Source organism: Tupaia chinensis, unplaced genomic scaffold (genome assembly GCF_000334495.1).
Source record: "Tupaia chinensis unplaced genomic scaffold, TupChi_1.0 Scaffold000164_1, whole genome shotgun sequence".
Classification (NCBI taxonomy): Eukaryota; Metazoa; Chordata; class Mammalia; order Scandentia; family Tupaiidae; genus Tupaia; species Tupaia belangeri.
The window spans coordinates 1626617-1643167 of NW_006159638.1; the positions used below are offsets into that span (position 1 = coordinate 1626617).

General features: G+C 35.5%; 1 protein-coding gene across 6 annotated transcripts in view; it reads right to left on the minus strand.

The window, feature by feature from the left end:
* The window catches only part of SLC44A5 (solute carrier family 44 member 5), a 372817-nt gene that overhangs the window by 141422 nt on the left and 214844 nt on the right, over positions 1-16551 (minus strand). For 4 of the 6 annotated variants that reach the window (XM_027770865.1, XM_006146047.1, XM_027770866.1 and 1 more), the window contains one exon: positions 352-388. The exons of the other annotated variants lie outside the window; for them this stretch is intronic. In XM_027770865.1, the coding sequence (XP_027626666.1) occupies positions 352-388 (37 nt within the window). The remainder of the gene's footprint in view (positions 1-351; positions 389-16551) is intronic. 6 annotated transcript variants of the gene reach the window in all.

A 16551-nucleotide genomic window follows, 5' to 3' on the forward strand; every position in this document is an offset into this window, starting at 1 on the left:
GAGCAAAAAGCAGGGAACAATTTCTACCTTCAAGGAAAACCATCTAACATGGAAAATAGTAAAATATATGTAAATTACCTTAATACCCCAAATAGATCAGTACAGAATCAATGAGACCCAGCTTTGATTAAATTCACACTAGAAAGGATTCAATAAGTAAGCTTGGTATAATACTTATGAAGTACTTTTTGGAAAAGAGGAATTTTAGGCTTGCTTAGAGGAAGAATGTGTCATGTGAAAACTAGACAATAGCATATATTCAGCTGTTAGAAAGTCCTATGCCTGCAGGGAGGAGACATAACAGCAGTTAGAGGAGTTAAGCACATTATCAGGAGTTGCAGTAGGACTTACAAAACCCTGAAGTCTTCTTTGTCATGTGTTTGGATATCTGTAAGATGCAAAGGAAATGGGGACGTTAAAGCAGATGAACCAACAAGGAGATTGCTGTCATATTTCAGACATAAGATGGTAGGTGCCCAAGTAAGGCTGTATCCTTGAGAGAGGATGAGGCAATTCCAGACATATTACAGAGGAATGTATTTGGTGGGGGTGAAATAAAGGGCATGGTGTTATACCTCATCACCAAATGAAGATAATGCCTCATGTAAAAAACGATACCTTCCAGAAACTCATCTTAGGCAGAAACATAACCACACATTGGACATGGCAATATCACTAGAAATGCAAATAAGACTCCCACAGTACTGATTTCAAACCAAACAATACAAGACTATCATGACTCTATAATTGTTTTCTCCCAATCTGAGAAACTTGCTAGACATATGGGAGAGTAAATCGCTATATATTACATCAGGACTGTCAAATTTCCTGTTTTAAAAAGGGCTTAGTTAGGGAACCAGCAGTTAGCGTAACGGCTATGTCGCTGGATTCCCATGTAGTCGACCACCGTTCACGTCCTGGACCTGGTTGCTTAAAACTCATGCCCGGCGCATGTGCGTGCGTGCCCAAGATCCCGAGAGGAGAATGGAGGAGAAGGGATTGCGGCGTGCCCATCCCCGCCTGGGGGGGTGATTTCTCGCTTTCTGTCTCTATGTCTCTCTCTGTCTGGCGAGCGCACACACCCTATAGTGAAAACCTCTCAAAAAAAAAAAGGGGGGGGGGCTTAGTTAATCAGAGGATGGTTTCTAAATAGTTTTTATCATCAAAAATAGTTTTCCCTATATGAACATAAATCATAAATAATTCAGTTATAATCTTATACATTAATACCTGAAAGAAGCAACCTTCACTTTCATTGAGCAGGTAAAAGAAAACATACATAAAGCACTCAGGATGCTTCTTAATAGACTAATTTTATAGGCAGTGCTGAAGGATGCACATTTGGGGGGCATTGGAAATGCACTTTTGAAAAAATGATTTTTCTTGACTACTGTGACAAAGCAGTGAATTTGTGCTATAGAACAGCCATGAATTATTGGATAATCACACATCTTCGCAGAATAAATAAAATTCTGAATCAATATTGATTTAGAAAGAGTCTGGAAGCAAACAAGAACCTGAATTGAATTGAGTTTGAAGGTTATCTGCTTGGATTTTTAAATATTTTTTTCTAGCCATATTTGTATTTTTTGTGCAACATGAGGCATTAAAAAAAGACATACTCCAATTATATTGGAGTAACTTCTTATTTTCTTCTAGTTTCATAGATTATGGATTTCATTATCAATCCAGGTTCTTTTCCCCACCTTCTAAAGAATATAAGAACAATTTCCCATTCAGAGATGAAAAATGAACAGCATATTTATTCATCCTAAATATAAAAATAAATGACTTCACCTTGCTTTTTCATCTGCAGAGTTAGGCAATAGCATAAAAAATGAATAAGACTTGGAGAAAATGATAGTTTTTTACATTACTATTATACAAACACAAAAATTAGCTTCTGTACAAAAGAAATATTATCTTTAAGGTTACAGTTGAGTAAAATGGTTTTTTGTTTAACTTAAGAATAAACGTCACTTAAAAAATGGCAAGTATTTGTCAATTTATCACAAGTGCCTAAAGTAGTTTGGTAGCTAGTGATGATATCTCTGTTTCTTTGTATCATCCACAGGTTATTGATGAGAACAAAATTAAACTGCTTATCGGGTCTGACTTTCGCCACAACTCAAGAAGACGGAAGACAATAATTGCTATAAAAAAATTCCTATTCCTGAGACTGAAATGTAGGAAAGAAAACATGTTTTAGTGCATATTTTCTACCCATTATGTATCATAATCCAACAAATAAAAATTACAGAGGGAGTACAATATTAAATCTGTGCCATATGGATGTCTCTACTTACAGAGTGATTAAGAAAATTTTATGTTAAACTATGCTCTCTCACCAATGAATCAGGTCAGTCCCTTAGAACAGCAGACAGCAGTAACACACACAGCCTACTGCATGTTCATCCTAAACTTTAATACCAGAGAGAGACAGAGGAATACACAAGAAGGAGGGAGAAAAAGAGAGAGAGGGAGAGAGAAAGGTTCTTTTCTTCTTTCCCAGGGCTAAGGTGGTAGTGGCAGGGGTATATTTTGCACAAGACAATCACTTGGAGTGTCTGGAGGCTTATCTTACACTCTCAGGGAGTCCAATCTCCTTGGATGAAGTAAAAAACACAATAGACTGTATTTTATACTTGTAAATTCTATGGAGCATATGTGAGGCAGAAATGCTCATGAATTTCTTTTTTCATACAATGTAATTTTCACAGAGATACTGAACATATTGTGAGGTCACTGTCAAAAGAAGACTTTGGGCTTATTTCTTTTATATTATGCACAGATTTGGAGGAAGGAACAAAAGGCTAGCAGAGAGAACTCTAACACTCATGATAAAGATTTGCCCCACATTCTGCCATGACCGAAGTATGTACAAATCTGTAAAGATAAATTTGCAAGTAAAACTCTGTTAGCTCCTACTTCTCTGTGTGTGTGTGTAAAAACAACTAAAAATTCGGTCTTTAAAGTTTAAAGAACATCTTGAAAGCACTAAAAAGCTGACAACATACTGGAGAGGTAGCAGGTCAAAAATCTAGCCAAAAATCTAAAGCTACAATGGTCTCAGAGACATTTACTGATTTTGCAAGTTCAGAGTGACAGAAGACACAGCTTAGAGATTGCCTAAAATGGGGAGTCAAGGCAATCCTTCCACAAAGTTGGAACTCTGAAAGGCTATACCCTCATAACTAAACCTACCTCACCTTAAGAAAGTTACCTTGACACTAAATAAAAACATGAGGTGTGGGGGCAGATCCTCATTTGAATTTGCAGTGTATGTAAAATAATCTAACGTGGATGTAAAATGTAGGTGATTCTTAGAAGCTAACATATAGAAAGACCACTGTTGGAAAGCACCCTTTATCTAAGAATTCGCAAAAATAATTTTCTAAAGAAAATATGTAGCTCACAATAAAAATAATAAATCATATTTTGCAAAAACAAGATACCATGAAAAAAATAATCAACAAACAAAAATAGAACCACAAAATTTTAAGATAGTTAATTAGTCCTATATTACAAAACAGCTACATTTACTGTTTTTCAGAAATAAATGACAAACTTGGAAATAAATTTGAAGACACATAAAAATTACCCAGCAGATTTGAAAGTAAAGGAAATTGAACCTAGAAATTTAAAAAAAGCAATAAATGAAATGTAAAAATTTTATGTTAGTCTGACATCAGATTAGACAGAGCTGAAGACAGTTGTCACTGGCAAACTAAATAGTAAAGTCAAGATAAATTATTCAAGACTACAGTACAGAAACAAAGAAATAGAAAATATTAAAGAATAATTGATACACTTGGGATCAAGTGAGAAGTTTTAACATGTATTAAATCAAATTTCCAGAAAGAGGGACCAGAGTTTATAGAGAGAAGCAAAGAAAGAAAATAACGGCCACCACAGAATTCTGTTCTCAGTGACAACATGTTCCAAGAAAAAGAACTAAATAAAAATACTTTCAAGCAAAACCCAAAAACAGAAACAAGAGTTTTCCATAAGCAGCCCCCTACTAAAATATATTGAGAAATATTTCTGTGAGAAGAAAATGTGAGCCAGATGGAAGACTTACTATGAAATAAAACAGAGTGAAGGCCAGCTCTGGGGTGCAGCAGATCAGTGTTGTATATTGGGAGCCAGAGCCCCAAGACCAACCACAGTTCGAATTCTGACTTCGACAGCTTGATAAGCACTGGAATCATATACATGAGTGCCCTAGATCCTGGGGGTATGGAGAAATGGAGGAAGGGGGGTAGTGGTGTGACCACACCCCATAGGAGGGTTCTCTCCACCCTCACTCTGGCAGATATACATGTCCACTAACAAAAATTTTTAAAAATTAAATAAAGAAAGAAAGGAAGGAAGAAAAAGAAATGCAGAGTGAAGAACTATAGGGGAAGGATGATCACTGGCTACATAAAACAATAATAAAGTCTTGTGGAATTAAATAAAACAAGAGAAAATAATGATAATAATAGAGTATAATCAAGAGTTGAATCGTAGGCTACTTGTATTATGTAGGAAAATGGTAAATATTAAACATTTATTGTTATTTTTATTCATGATAGAGCACATGTATGTGCACATGAAGAGTTAAAGTGAGAGAAAGAGAGAAAAAATCACCCTCCCACACACACACATGATTTGGTCATATCATAATCCCCTTTCTCCAGTACTATAGGCCCTTGGATCTTCGGCACTCACACACATGCCTCACATGATTCGGGCTGACTGGGCTAGTAATTCGAACTGTGGTCACCACCTGGTATGTGGCTTCTCCTAAGCAGTGCATTATCACTGTGCCACAGAGATGGCCTAATATTAATAATTTGAAGTGTTTATAAGTGTGCAATTTTAAAAGAATAGAATCAGCATATATGACTTCCAGACTAGTAGAGAAAGGAAAATGGGATAAGAAAAAATTCAAAGTCAGGTAAGAAGGAAAGAAAAATAAATAGAACAGTAGGGCAACGAGAAATGTACAATGAAGAATATTGTTATAGACTGATTATTTGTGTCCTCCTCAAAATTGGTATGTCAAAGCCCTGAATCCCTCCCTTGCAATGTCATGGTATTTGGAAGTGAGACCTTTAGGGGTGATATGATTTAGATAAAGTCAGGAGGAAGGGAAAACAGATCTTTTCTTTTTGGTCTGTGAGGTCCTAACAAGAAGACAGGCGTCTACAAGCCAGAAAGAGGGCACTCAACAAGAACTAAATCAGTCAACCCCAAGATCCAGGGGTTGACTGATTTCAGTCTCCAGAACTGTGAGAAATAAAAGTCTGTTGTTCTATGAGGCCAGCAGGTGGCGTGGTGGTTAAAGGCGTTGGATTCCCACATGGCTGACCATGGTTTGAGTCCTGAACCTGGTGGCTTGCTTTCTCTCTCTCTCTCTCTCTCTCTCTCTCTGTCCCTCTCTGGTCAAGTTAAAATAAATAAATAAATAGTTAAATAAAATAATTCTTAAAAAAAAAAAGTCTGTTGTTCTAACATCTTATTATTCAAGCCATCTTGTTTATGGTATTTTGTTATAGCATCCTGAGCAGACTAAGACATATATAAACAATTTAATTGGCAATTACATTAATGATAAGTGACAAAAAAGTTCTCATACTGGGTAAAAATAGAAACCCACTGACACACCACATGTATATCAAAAAAATATATTAAAAAAGCATGTAAATGTTAACCAAAAGAAAGGAGTTATAGGTAATCTCTGAAAACAGAAATTATGATAAAATACATTAGTAGCAATAAATAAGCAAGCATACTGATAAAAGGTTCAATTAACCAAGAAGATGTAATGGTTTTAATTACATCCACTTAATAACAAAAGCTCAAATATAAATGTGTGAAACTATAAGGGAAAATAAACATTCACAATTGTAGTAAAAATTTTAACATACTTTCTTAGTAATTTTATCAAATATTATGATCGAACGCTCTTTCCAAAAAAAATAAATGGTAATAGAACAATAGATATGCATTAATAAAGATAATAAACTTGTGCTCCTATCTCACCTCAGACACAAAAATCAATTACAAGTAGAAAGGCCTAAGTGAAAGGAAAACTTATACAACTTTTATAACCTCAAGAACACTATACACACACACACACACATACATATATATATATGTGTGTGTGTATATATATATATATATACATATATATATATATACATATATATATTCAGTTTTCAATTAGGTTCTTGGCAAGAAATTTAGAACACCAGTTCATGAGGATAACTCCGTTTATAAGGGCAAACACAGATCGCAGGTTGCCCTGGAGCTGAGTAAAAACTTTGCTTTTTGGTAAAATTTGTGAGTCCACAGCTTGCTGATCAACCTTGCACTACTCTGTAATCTCGTATTTCTCTTTCCTTGTATTGAAGATTGTACCTTCCTGGTGTTTTGGCTTCCACAGCTTCTTTTTCTTGAAGCAAGCATTGGTGAGGTGTTCTGGGAATTTTACTTTGCTAATATCAATTTTTGTAGGGGTGGTGATGACTAATTTCTGGTGTGTTCTATGCAGTGGAACCCAATTGCAGACCAGAGATCTAGTCACAAATAGCAAGCCACTATGCTCAGTTGCTTCAGAAAATCCCCTCTCTTGCTTCTGTGGCATCCAGTGAGGATGATCAGAATGGTCCTGGAAGTGATGTGAGCTCACAGCTTTCTCACATGCTGACTGAAGGGTTTGTTGCTGTGGCTCAACAGCTTTTGAGGCACATCTTCAGTAGGGTAATAGCTAAGCATTTTGCCAAGAGTCACCAACTGGATACCATCATTCTTGTCCCCACCAATGGGTTTTGTGACAGTGGAGAGAACCTTCTCCTTTTTCTTTTCAATCTTCAGTTTAATGGCCAAGTATTTCCTCTTGTAAATGGCCTTCCTGGAATACATAGCAAATCAGGGGTATCTGTCGATGCCCCAGACTAGGACCGGGTTTCTGCAGCAGTGGGGTTTCCCCTTCTTGGGCTTTTTAGCCTTGGGGGGGTCCATCCTTTTTAATCTTGCCGCTTCTCCTTACTATCCTGCTTCTCAGCTTTTTCACCTGCTATCTCGTATAGTGGGAAAGAGAACTGGGGCCAGGAGGTGGTGTGGTGGTTAAGGGTGCTGGACTCCCAGATGGCTGACCACAGTTTGAGTCCTGGACCTGGCAGCTTGCTTTCTTGCTTTCCCTCTCTCTCTCTTTCTCACTGTCTCTCAGTCTTTCTCTGGTCAAATTAAAATAGATGAATAAATCAATAAAGTTAAATAAAATAATTATTTTTTAAAAAAGAGAACTAAGCTCTCTGCTCAAGGACAGTAGTTAATAAATTGAGCACCAAAAGTTCTAGTTTATAAAAGAAATTATAAACTACAAACAAATTTAACTACAGCAAAAATTTTGTTCATGAAAAGATTCACTAGAGAGAGGGACAAGATAGCCATAGAGGATAGTTACAACACTTGTAACATTGAATGACTAATAACCAGAACATATAAAGGATGTCTATATATTTTTATAAGATCAGAAACTTAATAGAAAGTGAACAAAAACTTGGGTAACAACCTCAGAAAAGGGGCCAGCTGTTGGCATGGTAATTAAGGTGGCTGAACCATGGCTGACAGCATAGTTCAAGTCCCAGACCTGGTGGCTTGAAAAACAAGCCAGGTGCATGTGCGTGTATGCCCAAAGTCTAAGAGGAGATGGAAGTGAAGCAGCAGTGTGGCCATCCCTCCATGGAAGGTACTTTCTCACTCTATCTTTCTCTAACAAGTTCACATGCCCTAGAGAAATTTTTAAAATAAAATTGAAAAAAAATATTCAGAGAATAAAATTTGAAGGATTAGTAAATAATAGTAAAGTATTAAATCTCATCAATAATTAAGAAGATTTAATTTAAAATCAAAAGGAGAAATCATTATATATTCCCCAAAGATTGTCAAAAGTAAAAAGCTTTTTTATGTCGCTAGACTCCCACGTAGTCGACCGCAGTTCAAGTCCCGGACCCGGTGGCTTAAACTCATGCCGGGTGCGTGTGCATGCATGCCCAAGATCCTGAGAGGAGAAGGGATTGTGGTGTGGCCATCCCCCCTGGGGGGTGATTTCTCATTTTCTGTCTCTCTGTTTCTCTCTGTCTGGTGAGCACACATGTCCTATAGCAAAAACCTCTCCCCCCACCAAAAAAAAAGATTTTAATATGACGTGTTGACAAAGATGTGGAGCACTGGGAACTCTCACACACTGTTAGTCATAAAAAAAGGGAACTGTGTTGGAAAATTTTAGCATAATTTAATTCTATGATACAATTTTACTCTTAAATCTATATCCCCAAATACTTTGCATGTACTTAAAAATATATGTTCAATAGCATTTGTGGCAACATCATCTGTAATTAGTAAAAAAATCAAAACATCTCAATGTCCAACAAAAGTAGAGAAGATAAATTATGGTACAGTCTCACAATAGCATACTAAGTGCTTGCCTCTGCTGGAGTTAATCACTGTCCTGAATTTTGTGATAATCGTTTTCTTGATTTTTCTTATAGTTTACCATCTTTTATGCATTCTTAAATATATAATTTAGTTTTGGTTAGTTTTCATTTTACATAAGTGGAATCACATTATATGTGGTTTTTTTCCTTATCATTATGTTTGTTAGATTCATACAGCTGTGTGTATGATCTCTGTCTCTCTCTCTCTCTCTGCCACACTCACACACACACACACACACAAATTAAATAAAAGTCTACATTTTCTAAACAGGAAATTGACATTTTTTTTGAGAGATTTTCGCTATAGGGCGCGTGCACTTGCCAGACAGACAGAGACAGAGAGACAGAAAGTGAGAAATCACCCCCCAGGGGGGATGGTCACGCCGTAATCCCTTCTCCTCCATTCTCCTCTCAGGATCTTGGGCACATACGCACATGTGCCCAGCGTGAGTTTTAAGCCACCGTCCAGGACGTGAACCATGGTCAACTACGTGGGAGTCCAGCGACATAGCCATTACGCTAACTGTTGGTTCCCAGGAAATTGACATTTTTAAAATAGCAAGATTAGTTCAGAGACTCAGGCAGTCTAGGTTGAGAGACTCAGTCTATTCAGTGACCCAACCAAGAATCCGCTATCATCTCAATAAAATCTGCAAAGTTGATATAACTTTAGCAAGTCCTTTTTCTGACTCAAAATATGGTAATATGTTGGCTACATATTAGTCAACATACATTTTTTTATTTATTGTCTTCCTTTCCAACCAGAATATAAACCTTAACTGGGCAATTACTTCATCCATTCTAGTCATTTCTGTACATCCCACCACTCAGAACAGTGGTTCTGTTCACAGTAGATGCTGATAAAACATATTACTTAATCAAATATTGCAATATCTCTTAGAGCTTTCTTTTTAAAATTATTTGTGCTGCTACTTTTTCTTCACGCTCCAACATAGGCTGATGTCTGCTATGCTTTTCATAATGCTCGTGCACCTATTGGCTAGAATGTATCATAAAATTGACTTAAGGTGTGCTCAGGTTCCACATTTTAAAAGCCTGACAGCCAGTCAAGATTTCCAATTTTCTTTCTGCAGAGAGATAATGATGATGAAGTTGCAAGGCAGAATTAATATGTGCACTTCCCAAGCACTCTCCAGTCATTTGGGTTGCTTCTGTAATGTTTCTGTCAATAGTCATTCCCCACTGCTGTGGTAGCTTAGGATGGGCATTGCCTCCAGCCTTAGGCTCATAAAGAAGAAATAATACGGGGCAAGATGGAACCAATTCATAACACTTTTCCAGGGGTTTTTCTTCCACATTTTACTCATCTGAAAGGCTTGCAGTTAACACATTACCTTACTACTCTTTTTTTTTTAATGAGTGAAATATGTTAGAATCCAAACATAAGTTAGTAAAGGGATTTTAGAGCCAAATTTCTACTTCTAAAAGTAGAAATTCAAAATTTCTACATATGAATTCTTCTTGTAGAATCACTATAGTTGTCTAATTTTCTTTGGCCATAAATTACTTTGCTCATTCCAGTGCCATAGGAAACGATTTTTAGAGGACTGAGACTACATCCTTCAGTACAGCTCAATAAGAAGGTTAGCACAGCAGGGTGCAGGGTGGCACTTCAACCATCCAAAGATGGTTCAGATTACTTCCCATTCCCAATCACTTCCAAACCTAGATTGGCAGGAAACTAAAGTAGCTAGAAGAGCATACAAAATCAAACCACTAGTCAATGGCCCAACCAACTCTTGAACTCCAGGTCTTACTTCCCAAGTTCTCCAGAATCTCTGAACTATCTGTTTCTGATTCAGGTACATTAGGCTGCACTGTGTTCTTAAGTTAAAAAGAGCTCCAAGCCCCTTTTGTGTGCTAGGATCCAAGAAGTATCTACTACCTTCTTCCACTTAGGCCCACAGTAAAATTGGTAGAAGATTGAAAAATATTTCTCCATTATATGTAAAACATATTCTTATTTCTTGATGTTCTCTTTTTTCCCATGGTGTATTATCAGAGTCATAAGAGGTGGGTAATATGTGCTAATATAGACAGTATTATCTATTTGGTTATTAATTTACCATTAAATTATGGTGTTCTCTATGTTTAACCATGAAAAATTTTCTACATACATTCTAACTTACAGAATTTTTACAATAAATTAAAATTGAGGCTGATGCACATGAAGAAATAGAGAGGGCTTAATTCTTCTAGAAGACAACTGTACAAAACAATTATAACCTGCTTTATGAGGTTTATAAAAGATGTAGCATAAAAAGAGCTAAGCAAGAAACAGCAAGTTTATATTCTGATCCTATGGTTTTAAATCAAAGAGTAGTCTTGAAAAATTAATTTTCCTTCCCATGTCTCCATTTCTATGAAAGGAAAAATATAATCCATATACCATTTATGTCCCTGCTGAGAAAAATCAAATGAGATTCTAAAGTGAAATAATTTATAAAAAGTATGAGTGTTCACTTCCAAGAATGTGGAAAAGTATTATGATTATTACTATTACTGTAATACATTAAATAATACATGTGAAATATCTGATACACAATAAGCTCTCAATAAAAATCATTTTCCTTCTCTTTCCCCATTCTTCTCCTCAATTTTAATTTCCACACTCAACAATCTATTCTGTTGTCTTACTAATGAAAATTTAGAGAAAGAAAAAGCTCATCTTTATGCTTTTTTTTTCTTGGTTTTAGCTTCTGGTGTCTTTCCAACCTCTCACACAACCTCAAGTTCCTTCACACATTTCATCTCCAAGAGCTCTTGAACTTGGGAGCTCAAGCAGCCTTTGCTACCACTCACTGAGACAATGAACTATTCCTGACCCCAAACTTTCCTTTAACTGTATTTCAACCTCTAAAAAGGTGTCTCTGAGTGTCAAATAGAATTGATTTTGTTGTACTGAGCACTTGTTCTGTGAATCACTACTGTGGACACAAAGATGTACAAGATGCTACTCCTTCTGTGAAGAAAACTGCAGTGTAGAAACAGGAATATACAAATGTACAAATACCGTAATAAAGAACTCAAAAGAGTGCTCAAAGAGGAGAATAACAAAGGTCTCAGGAAATATGAGGAAAGGAGAGTTCACATCCAGCTCTGAAACCGGGTAAACCTTCACATGAGAAAGTGGCATGTGACCTAGATTTTGGAAAATGAGAGATTGGTCCCATGGGTAGAGGAAGACAAATGTAGGATGAGGACATTCATTGAGTCAAGAAAATAGAGAACCACAGAGGCGGGAAATGGTAAATCAGTCAAAAGGAATCTAAGCTAAAGACTGTTCAGATCAGCTAGTTTTATTTTTCTCACTAGTTTGAATTTAACCTTGCTCTCAAATCTCATTAGAAAAACCAATAAGTGGGCCAGCAGGTGGTGTACTGGTTAAGGCAATGGACTCCCACATTGCCAACTGCTGTTTGAGTCCCAGACCCAGTGGCTAAAAGCTCACACCTGGTATGAGTGCATATGCCAAAAATCCCAAGAGGAGAATGTAGGAGAAGGGATTTCTGTGTATCCATCACCACTGGGGGTGGTGGGGCGTGGTGATTTCTTGCTTTCTGTCTCTCTGGCAAGTGGAATACCCTATAGCAAAAATCTAGCAAGGAAAAAAGGCAAAAAGAAAAGAAAAATGAAATAATGTATGATTCAATAAATTATATATCATACCTTGCTTTCAGAAAATCTTTACCAGAACTTTAGAAATTTTGGAAAATAACTTGCCTTTAAAATTAGATTTGGCTTTTATAATAATCTATTTCTAGTTCTGTGCTTCTTCAATGTCACTTAAACACACACGCACAAAATGAAACACACAAAAATCCAACCTACACTATTGCTTTTACTCTATAAGACGTATTTCATAAGACCAACAATATCTAATTCATAATTTAAGTGTTAATTAAACAAAGAGAAAATCAGAACAGAAAACAGGTTAAGAGTTTGAACAGCTGAGTTTCTCCAGCAGACATGTTAGAAAAAAAAAACCAAAAACTCGAAATTCAGTAAATTAAGATGCAGTGTATATGCAAATTACTTTTACGTAGTAAATGTTCTTGTGGTATTTGTATATTTAAATTGTCTGTAACTATTGCTGTGCTAATGCACACCTTATATATTTAAGACTAGGTTTATTATGTTACTTACATGAAAACCCAAGTTATGCACTGCATATTTATTATTATCATTTTAATTTTTTTCCAGCTTTATTGAGGTATAATTAACAAACAAAAATTTTAAGACTTTAAGGTATCCACTGTGATGACTTGATTTATGAAGATACTGTAAAATGATTATCACAACCAAATTTATTTAACATATTTATCACTTTACCATTATTTTTTCCCTGTGATGAGAAACTTAGTATATATACTCTCCTAGTAAATTTTTAAAAATATTTATTTATTTTATTTATTATTTTCTAATTTGATGAGAGAAGGAGAGAGAGGAAGAGAGACATAGAGAGCACAAGCCGCCAGGTCCAAGACTCGAACCATGGTTGACCATGTGGGAGTCCAGCACCTTAACCACCACACCACCTGCCGGCCCCTCTCCTAGTAAATTTTAAGTATATACTATAGTGTTATTAACTGTAGTGATGCTATGCTTTATATCCCCAGCACTTACGTATCTTCTCTGTAATTACATTTTCACTTTATTTCTAAATTATTATTTTTAATTGACAAATCATAATTGTACACATTTGTGGGGATCTATGTAATGTATTGATATATGTATACAATGTGGAATGATTTAATCAAGCTAATAACATATCCATTACCTCATGTAATCATTTTTTTGTGGTAAGATATTTAAAATTTACTCTTAGGAATTCTAAAAATATACGATATATATTGTTGACTACAGTCACCCTGCTATGCAATAGATTTCAAAAGCTTGTCCATTCTAACTGAAACTTTGTACCCTTTGACCATCATGTGGTATTCATTTTCCTGTGCTTAGCTTATTTCACTTACCATAATGCCATAATGCCCTCCAGATTTAGCTGTGTTGTGTTGTCTAAATAACAGAATTTTGTTTTTGTTTTTGTTTTTTTAGAGAGAGAGATTTTTGCTATAGGGAATGATCACTCACCAGAGAGACAGAGAGAGAGAAAATGAGAAATCACCCCCCAGGGAAATGGCCATGCCACAATCCTTTCTCCTTCATTCTCTCCCTGGGATTTTCGACACATGCAATCATGTGCCTGGCATGTTTCAAGCCTCCATGTCCAGGACTTGAACCACAGTCTGCCATCTGTGAGTTCAATACCTTAACCACTACACTAGCTGCTGGCCTCCAGAATTCCCTTCTTTATTAAAGCCAGATAGCACATTTTCTTTCTTCACTCGTCTGTCAAAGGACACTTAAGTTGATTACATATTGTGGCTATTGTGAGTAATACAATGAACATGGTAGCATAGATAACTCTTTGACATACTGATTTCAGTTACTTTGGATATATAATCAGAAGTGGACTTGCAAAGTCATTTGGTAATTCTCTTTTTAGTTTTTTGAGGAAACTCCAAGCCATTTTCCATAATTACTTGACTAATTTATCTCCCCACCAATGGCAACAGGGTTCCCATTTCTCCATATCCTTGTCAATACTTGTTATCTTTCATCCTGGCCAACATCTATTATCTTTTAGGGAAAAAAAAATTCTAACATCACCAGGTGATATTTCATTTTCATTTTCATCTATATTACACTAATGATTAGAGATTTGGAGTGTTAATGATGTGGGCCATCAGTATGACTTCTTTGGAGAAATATATGCTAAGGTCTTTGACTATTTTTTAATCCATTTAATTTGGATTTTTTACTATTGAGTTATTTAAATTCCTTATATATTTTGACTATTAATGTCTTATCAGACACATGGTTTGAAAATATTTTCTCCTACTGGGCTGATTATTTCTTCCCTTTGTTCATTGTTTCTTTGCTGTCTAGAAGCTTTTTAGTTTGATGTAATTTGTCTACTTTTGCTACTGTTGCCTGTGTTTTTGGGGTCAAAGTCAAAAAAATTACTGTCCAAATCAATTTTTGTAAAGCTTATCTCCTATGTTTTCTTCTAGTCATTTCACAGATTCGGGTCTTATATTTAAGTCTTGAATTCATTTCTAGTTGTTTTTTAACAAAGTGTGAGATAAGGAAGGATCCAATTTAATTCTTCCGCATTTGTATACCCATTTTTCTCTGTTGCGTGTTTTTGATATATTTATCAAAAATCACTAAATTATAAATGCGTCTTTTTTTAATCTAGGCTCTCTGTCTTGTTTCATTAGTTAATGCATCTGTTTTTATTTCAATGACATTATTATTATTATTATTTATTTTTATTATCATCATAATCTTCTTTATATTACATTCCCTGGAATCATAAAAGACCACGTATTACCAAAGTCATTCTGACCACCAAAATATATTACAAAGCTGTAATAATCAAAACAGCATGATATTGGCACAAAAACAGACATGAAGACCAATGGAACAGATTAGATACCCCAGAAATAAACCCCAAAACAAAATGAGTTTGCCAACTCATCTTTGACAAAGGGTACCAGTCAATCCAGTGGGAAAAGGAAACCTCTTTAGCAAATGGTGCTGGAAAAACTGGGTATCTCATTAAGTACCTTCACTGTGTTTATGTCCTCCGAATTTTTGCTCTCTATTATAGAGTGCGGATAGTCGGTATATATTGAGTGGATACATACAATATCTTTCTTTCATAGCCTGGCTTACTTCACTCAGCAATAGATCCTCCATATCTGACCATTTTCTATCAAATTCCAGGGTCTTGTTATTTTTTATGGCTGAGTAGTATTCCATAGAGTATATATACCACACTTTTCCAATCCATTCATCAGTTTGTGGACATTTAGGTTGGTTCCATGTCTTGGCAATTGTGAATAATGCTGCAATAAACATGGATGTGCAAGCACTTTTCTGACTGAGCGTTCTCCTGTCTTTTGGGTAAATACCCAGAAGTGGGATTGCTGGATCAAATGGTAGTTCTATTTGTAGATCTTTGAGGAACCTCCATATTGTTCTCCACAGTGGTTGAACTAGTTTACATTCCCACCAACAGTGTAGGAGGGTTCCCTTTTCACCACATCCCCGCCAACACTTATCACTTTTTATATTCTTAATCTTTGCCATTCTGACAGGGGTTAGGTGGTATCTCATTGTGGTTTTTATCTTCATCTCCCTTATGATGAGGGATATTGAGCATTTCCTCATATGCTTTTTGGCTGTTCATATGTCTTCCTTAGAGAGATTTTTGCTCAGCTCATTTTCCCATCTTTTAATTGGGTTAATCATTTTTTTTCACATAAGGCACTTGAGTTGCCTGTGTATTCTGGTTATCAGTCCCTTGTCTGAGGCATATCAATGACATACTATTTTAATTAAAATAATTTTCTAATATATTGTGAAGTCAGTGTGAGAATAACTTCAACTTCATAATTTTTGCTCAAGATTGTTTTAGCTATATAAATTTGATGATTCTTTTTCCTATTTCTATGAAAAATAATGCACAGTGGAATTTTGATAAGATTACATTGAATCTGTAGTTCACTCTTGGAAGTAGGGACATTTTAACAATATTAATTCTTCTAGTCTATGAACATAAGTCATCTCTCCATTTATCTGTTTTCTTCCATTTATGTTAATAGCATTGCAGTTTTTAATATACAGATTTTAATCTCCTTTGTTAAATTCACACCTAAGTATTTTATTTTACTAGCACAAATAGGACTATTTTCTTGATTTCCATTTCTAATCTGTCAGTTTTTATGTTTTTTTTCCCTATTGTTTTCTAGACTCTTTACATTTCTGCTCTGATTTTTATTTCTTTCCTGCTATTAACTCTGAACTTTGTTTCTCTTTTTCTAGTTCCTTGAAGAGAAACATTAGATTGTTTGAAATCTTTCCTATTTTTTAATATAGGCATTTGTTGTTATAATTTCTCTCTTAAAACTGCTTTGCCTCCTTCCATAAATTTTGTTATGTTGTATCTCCATTTTTGTCTCTCTCAAGG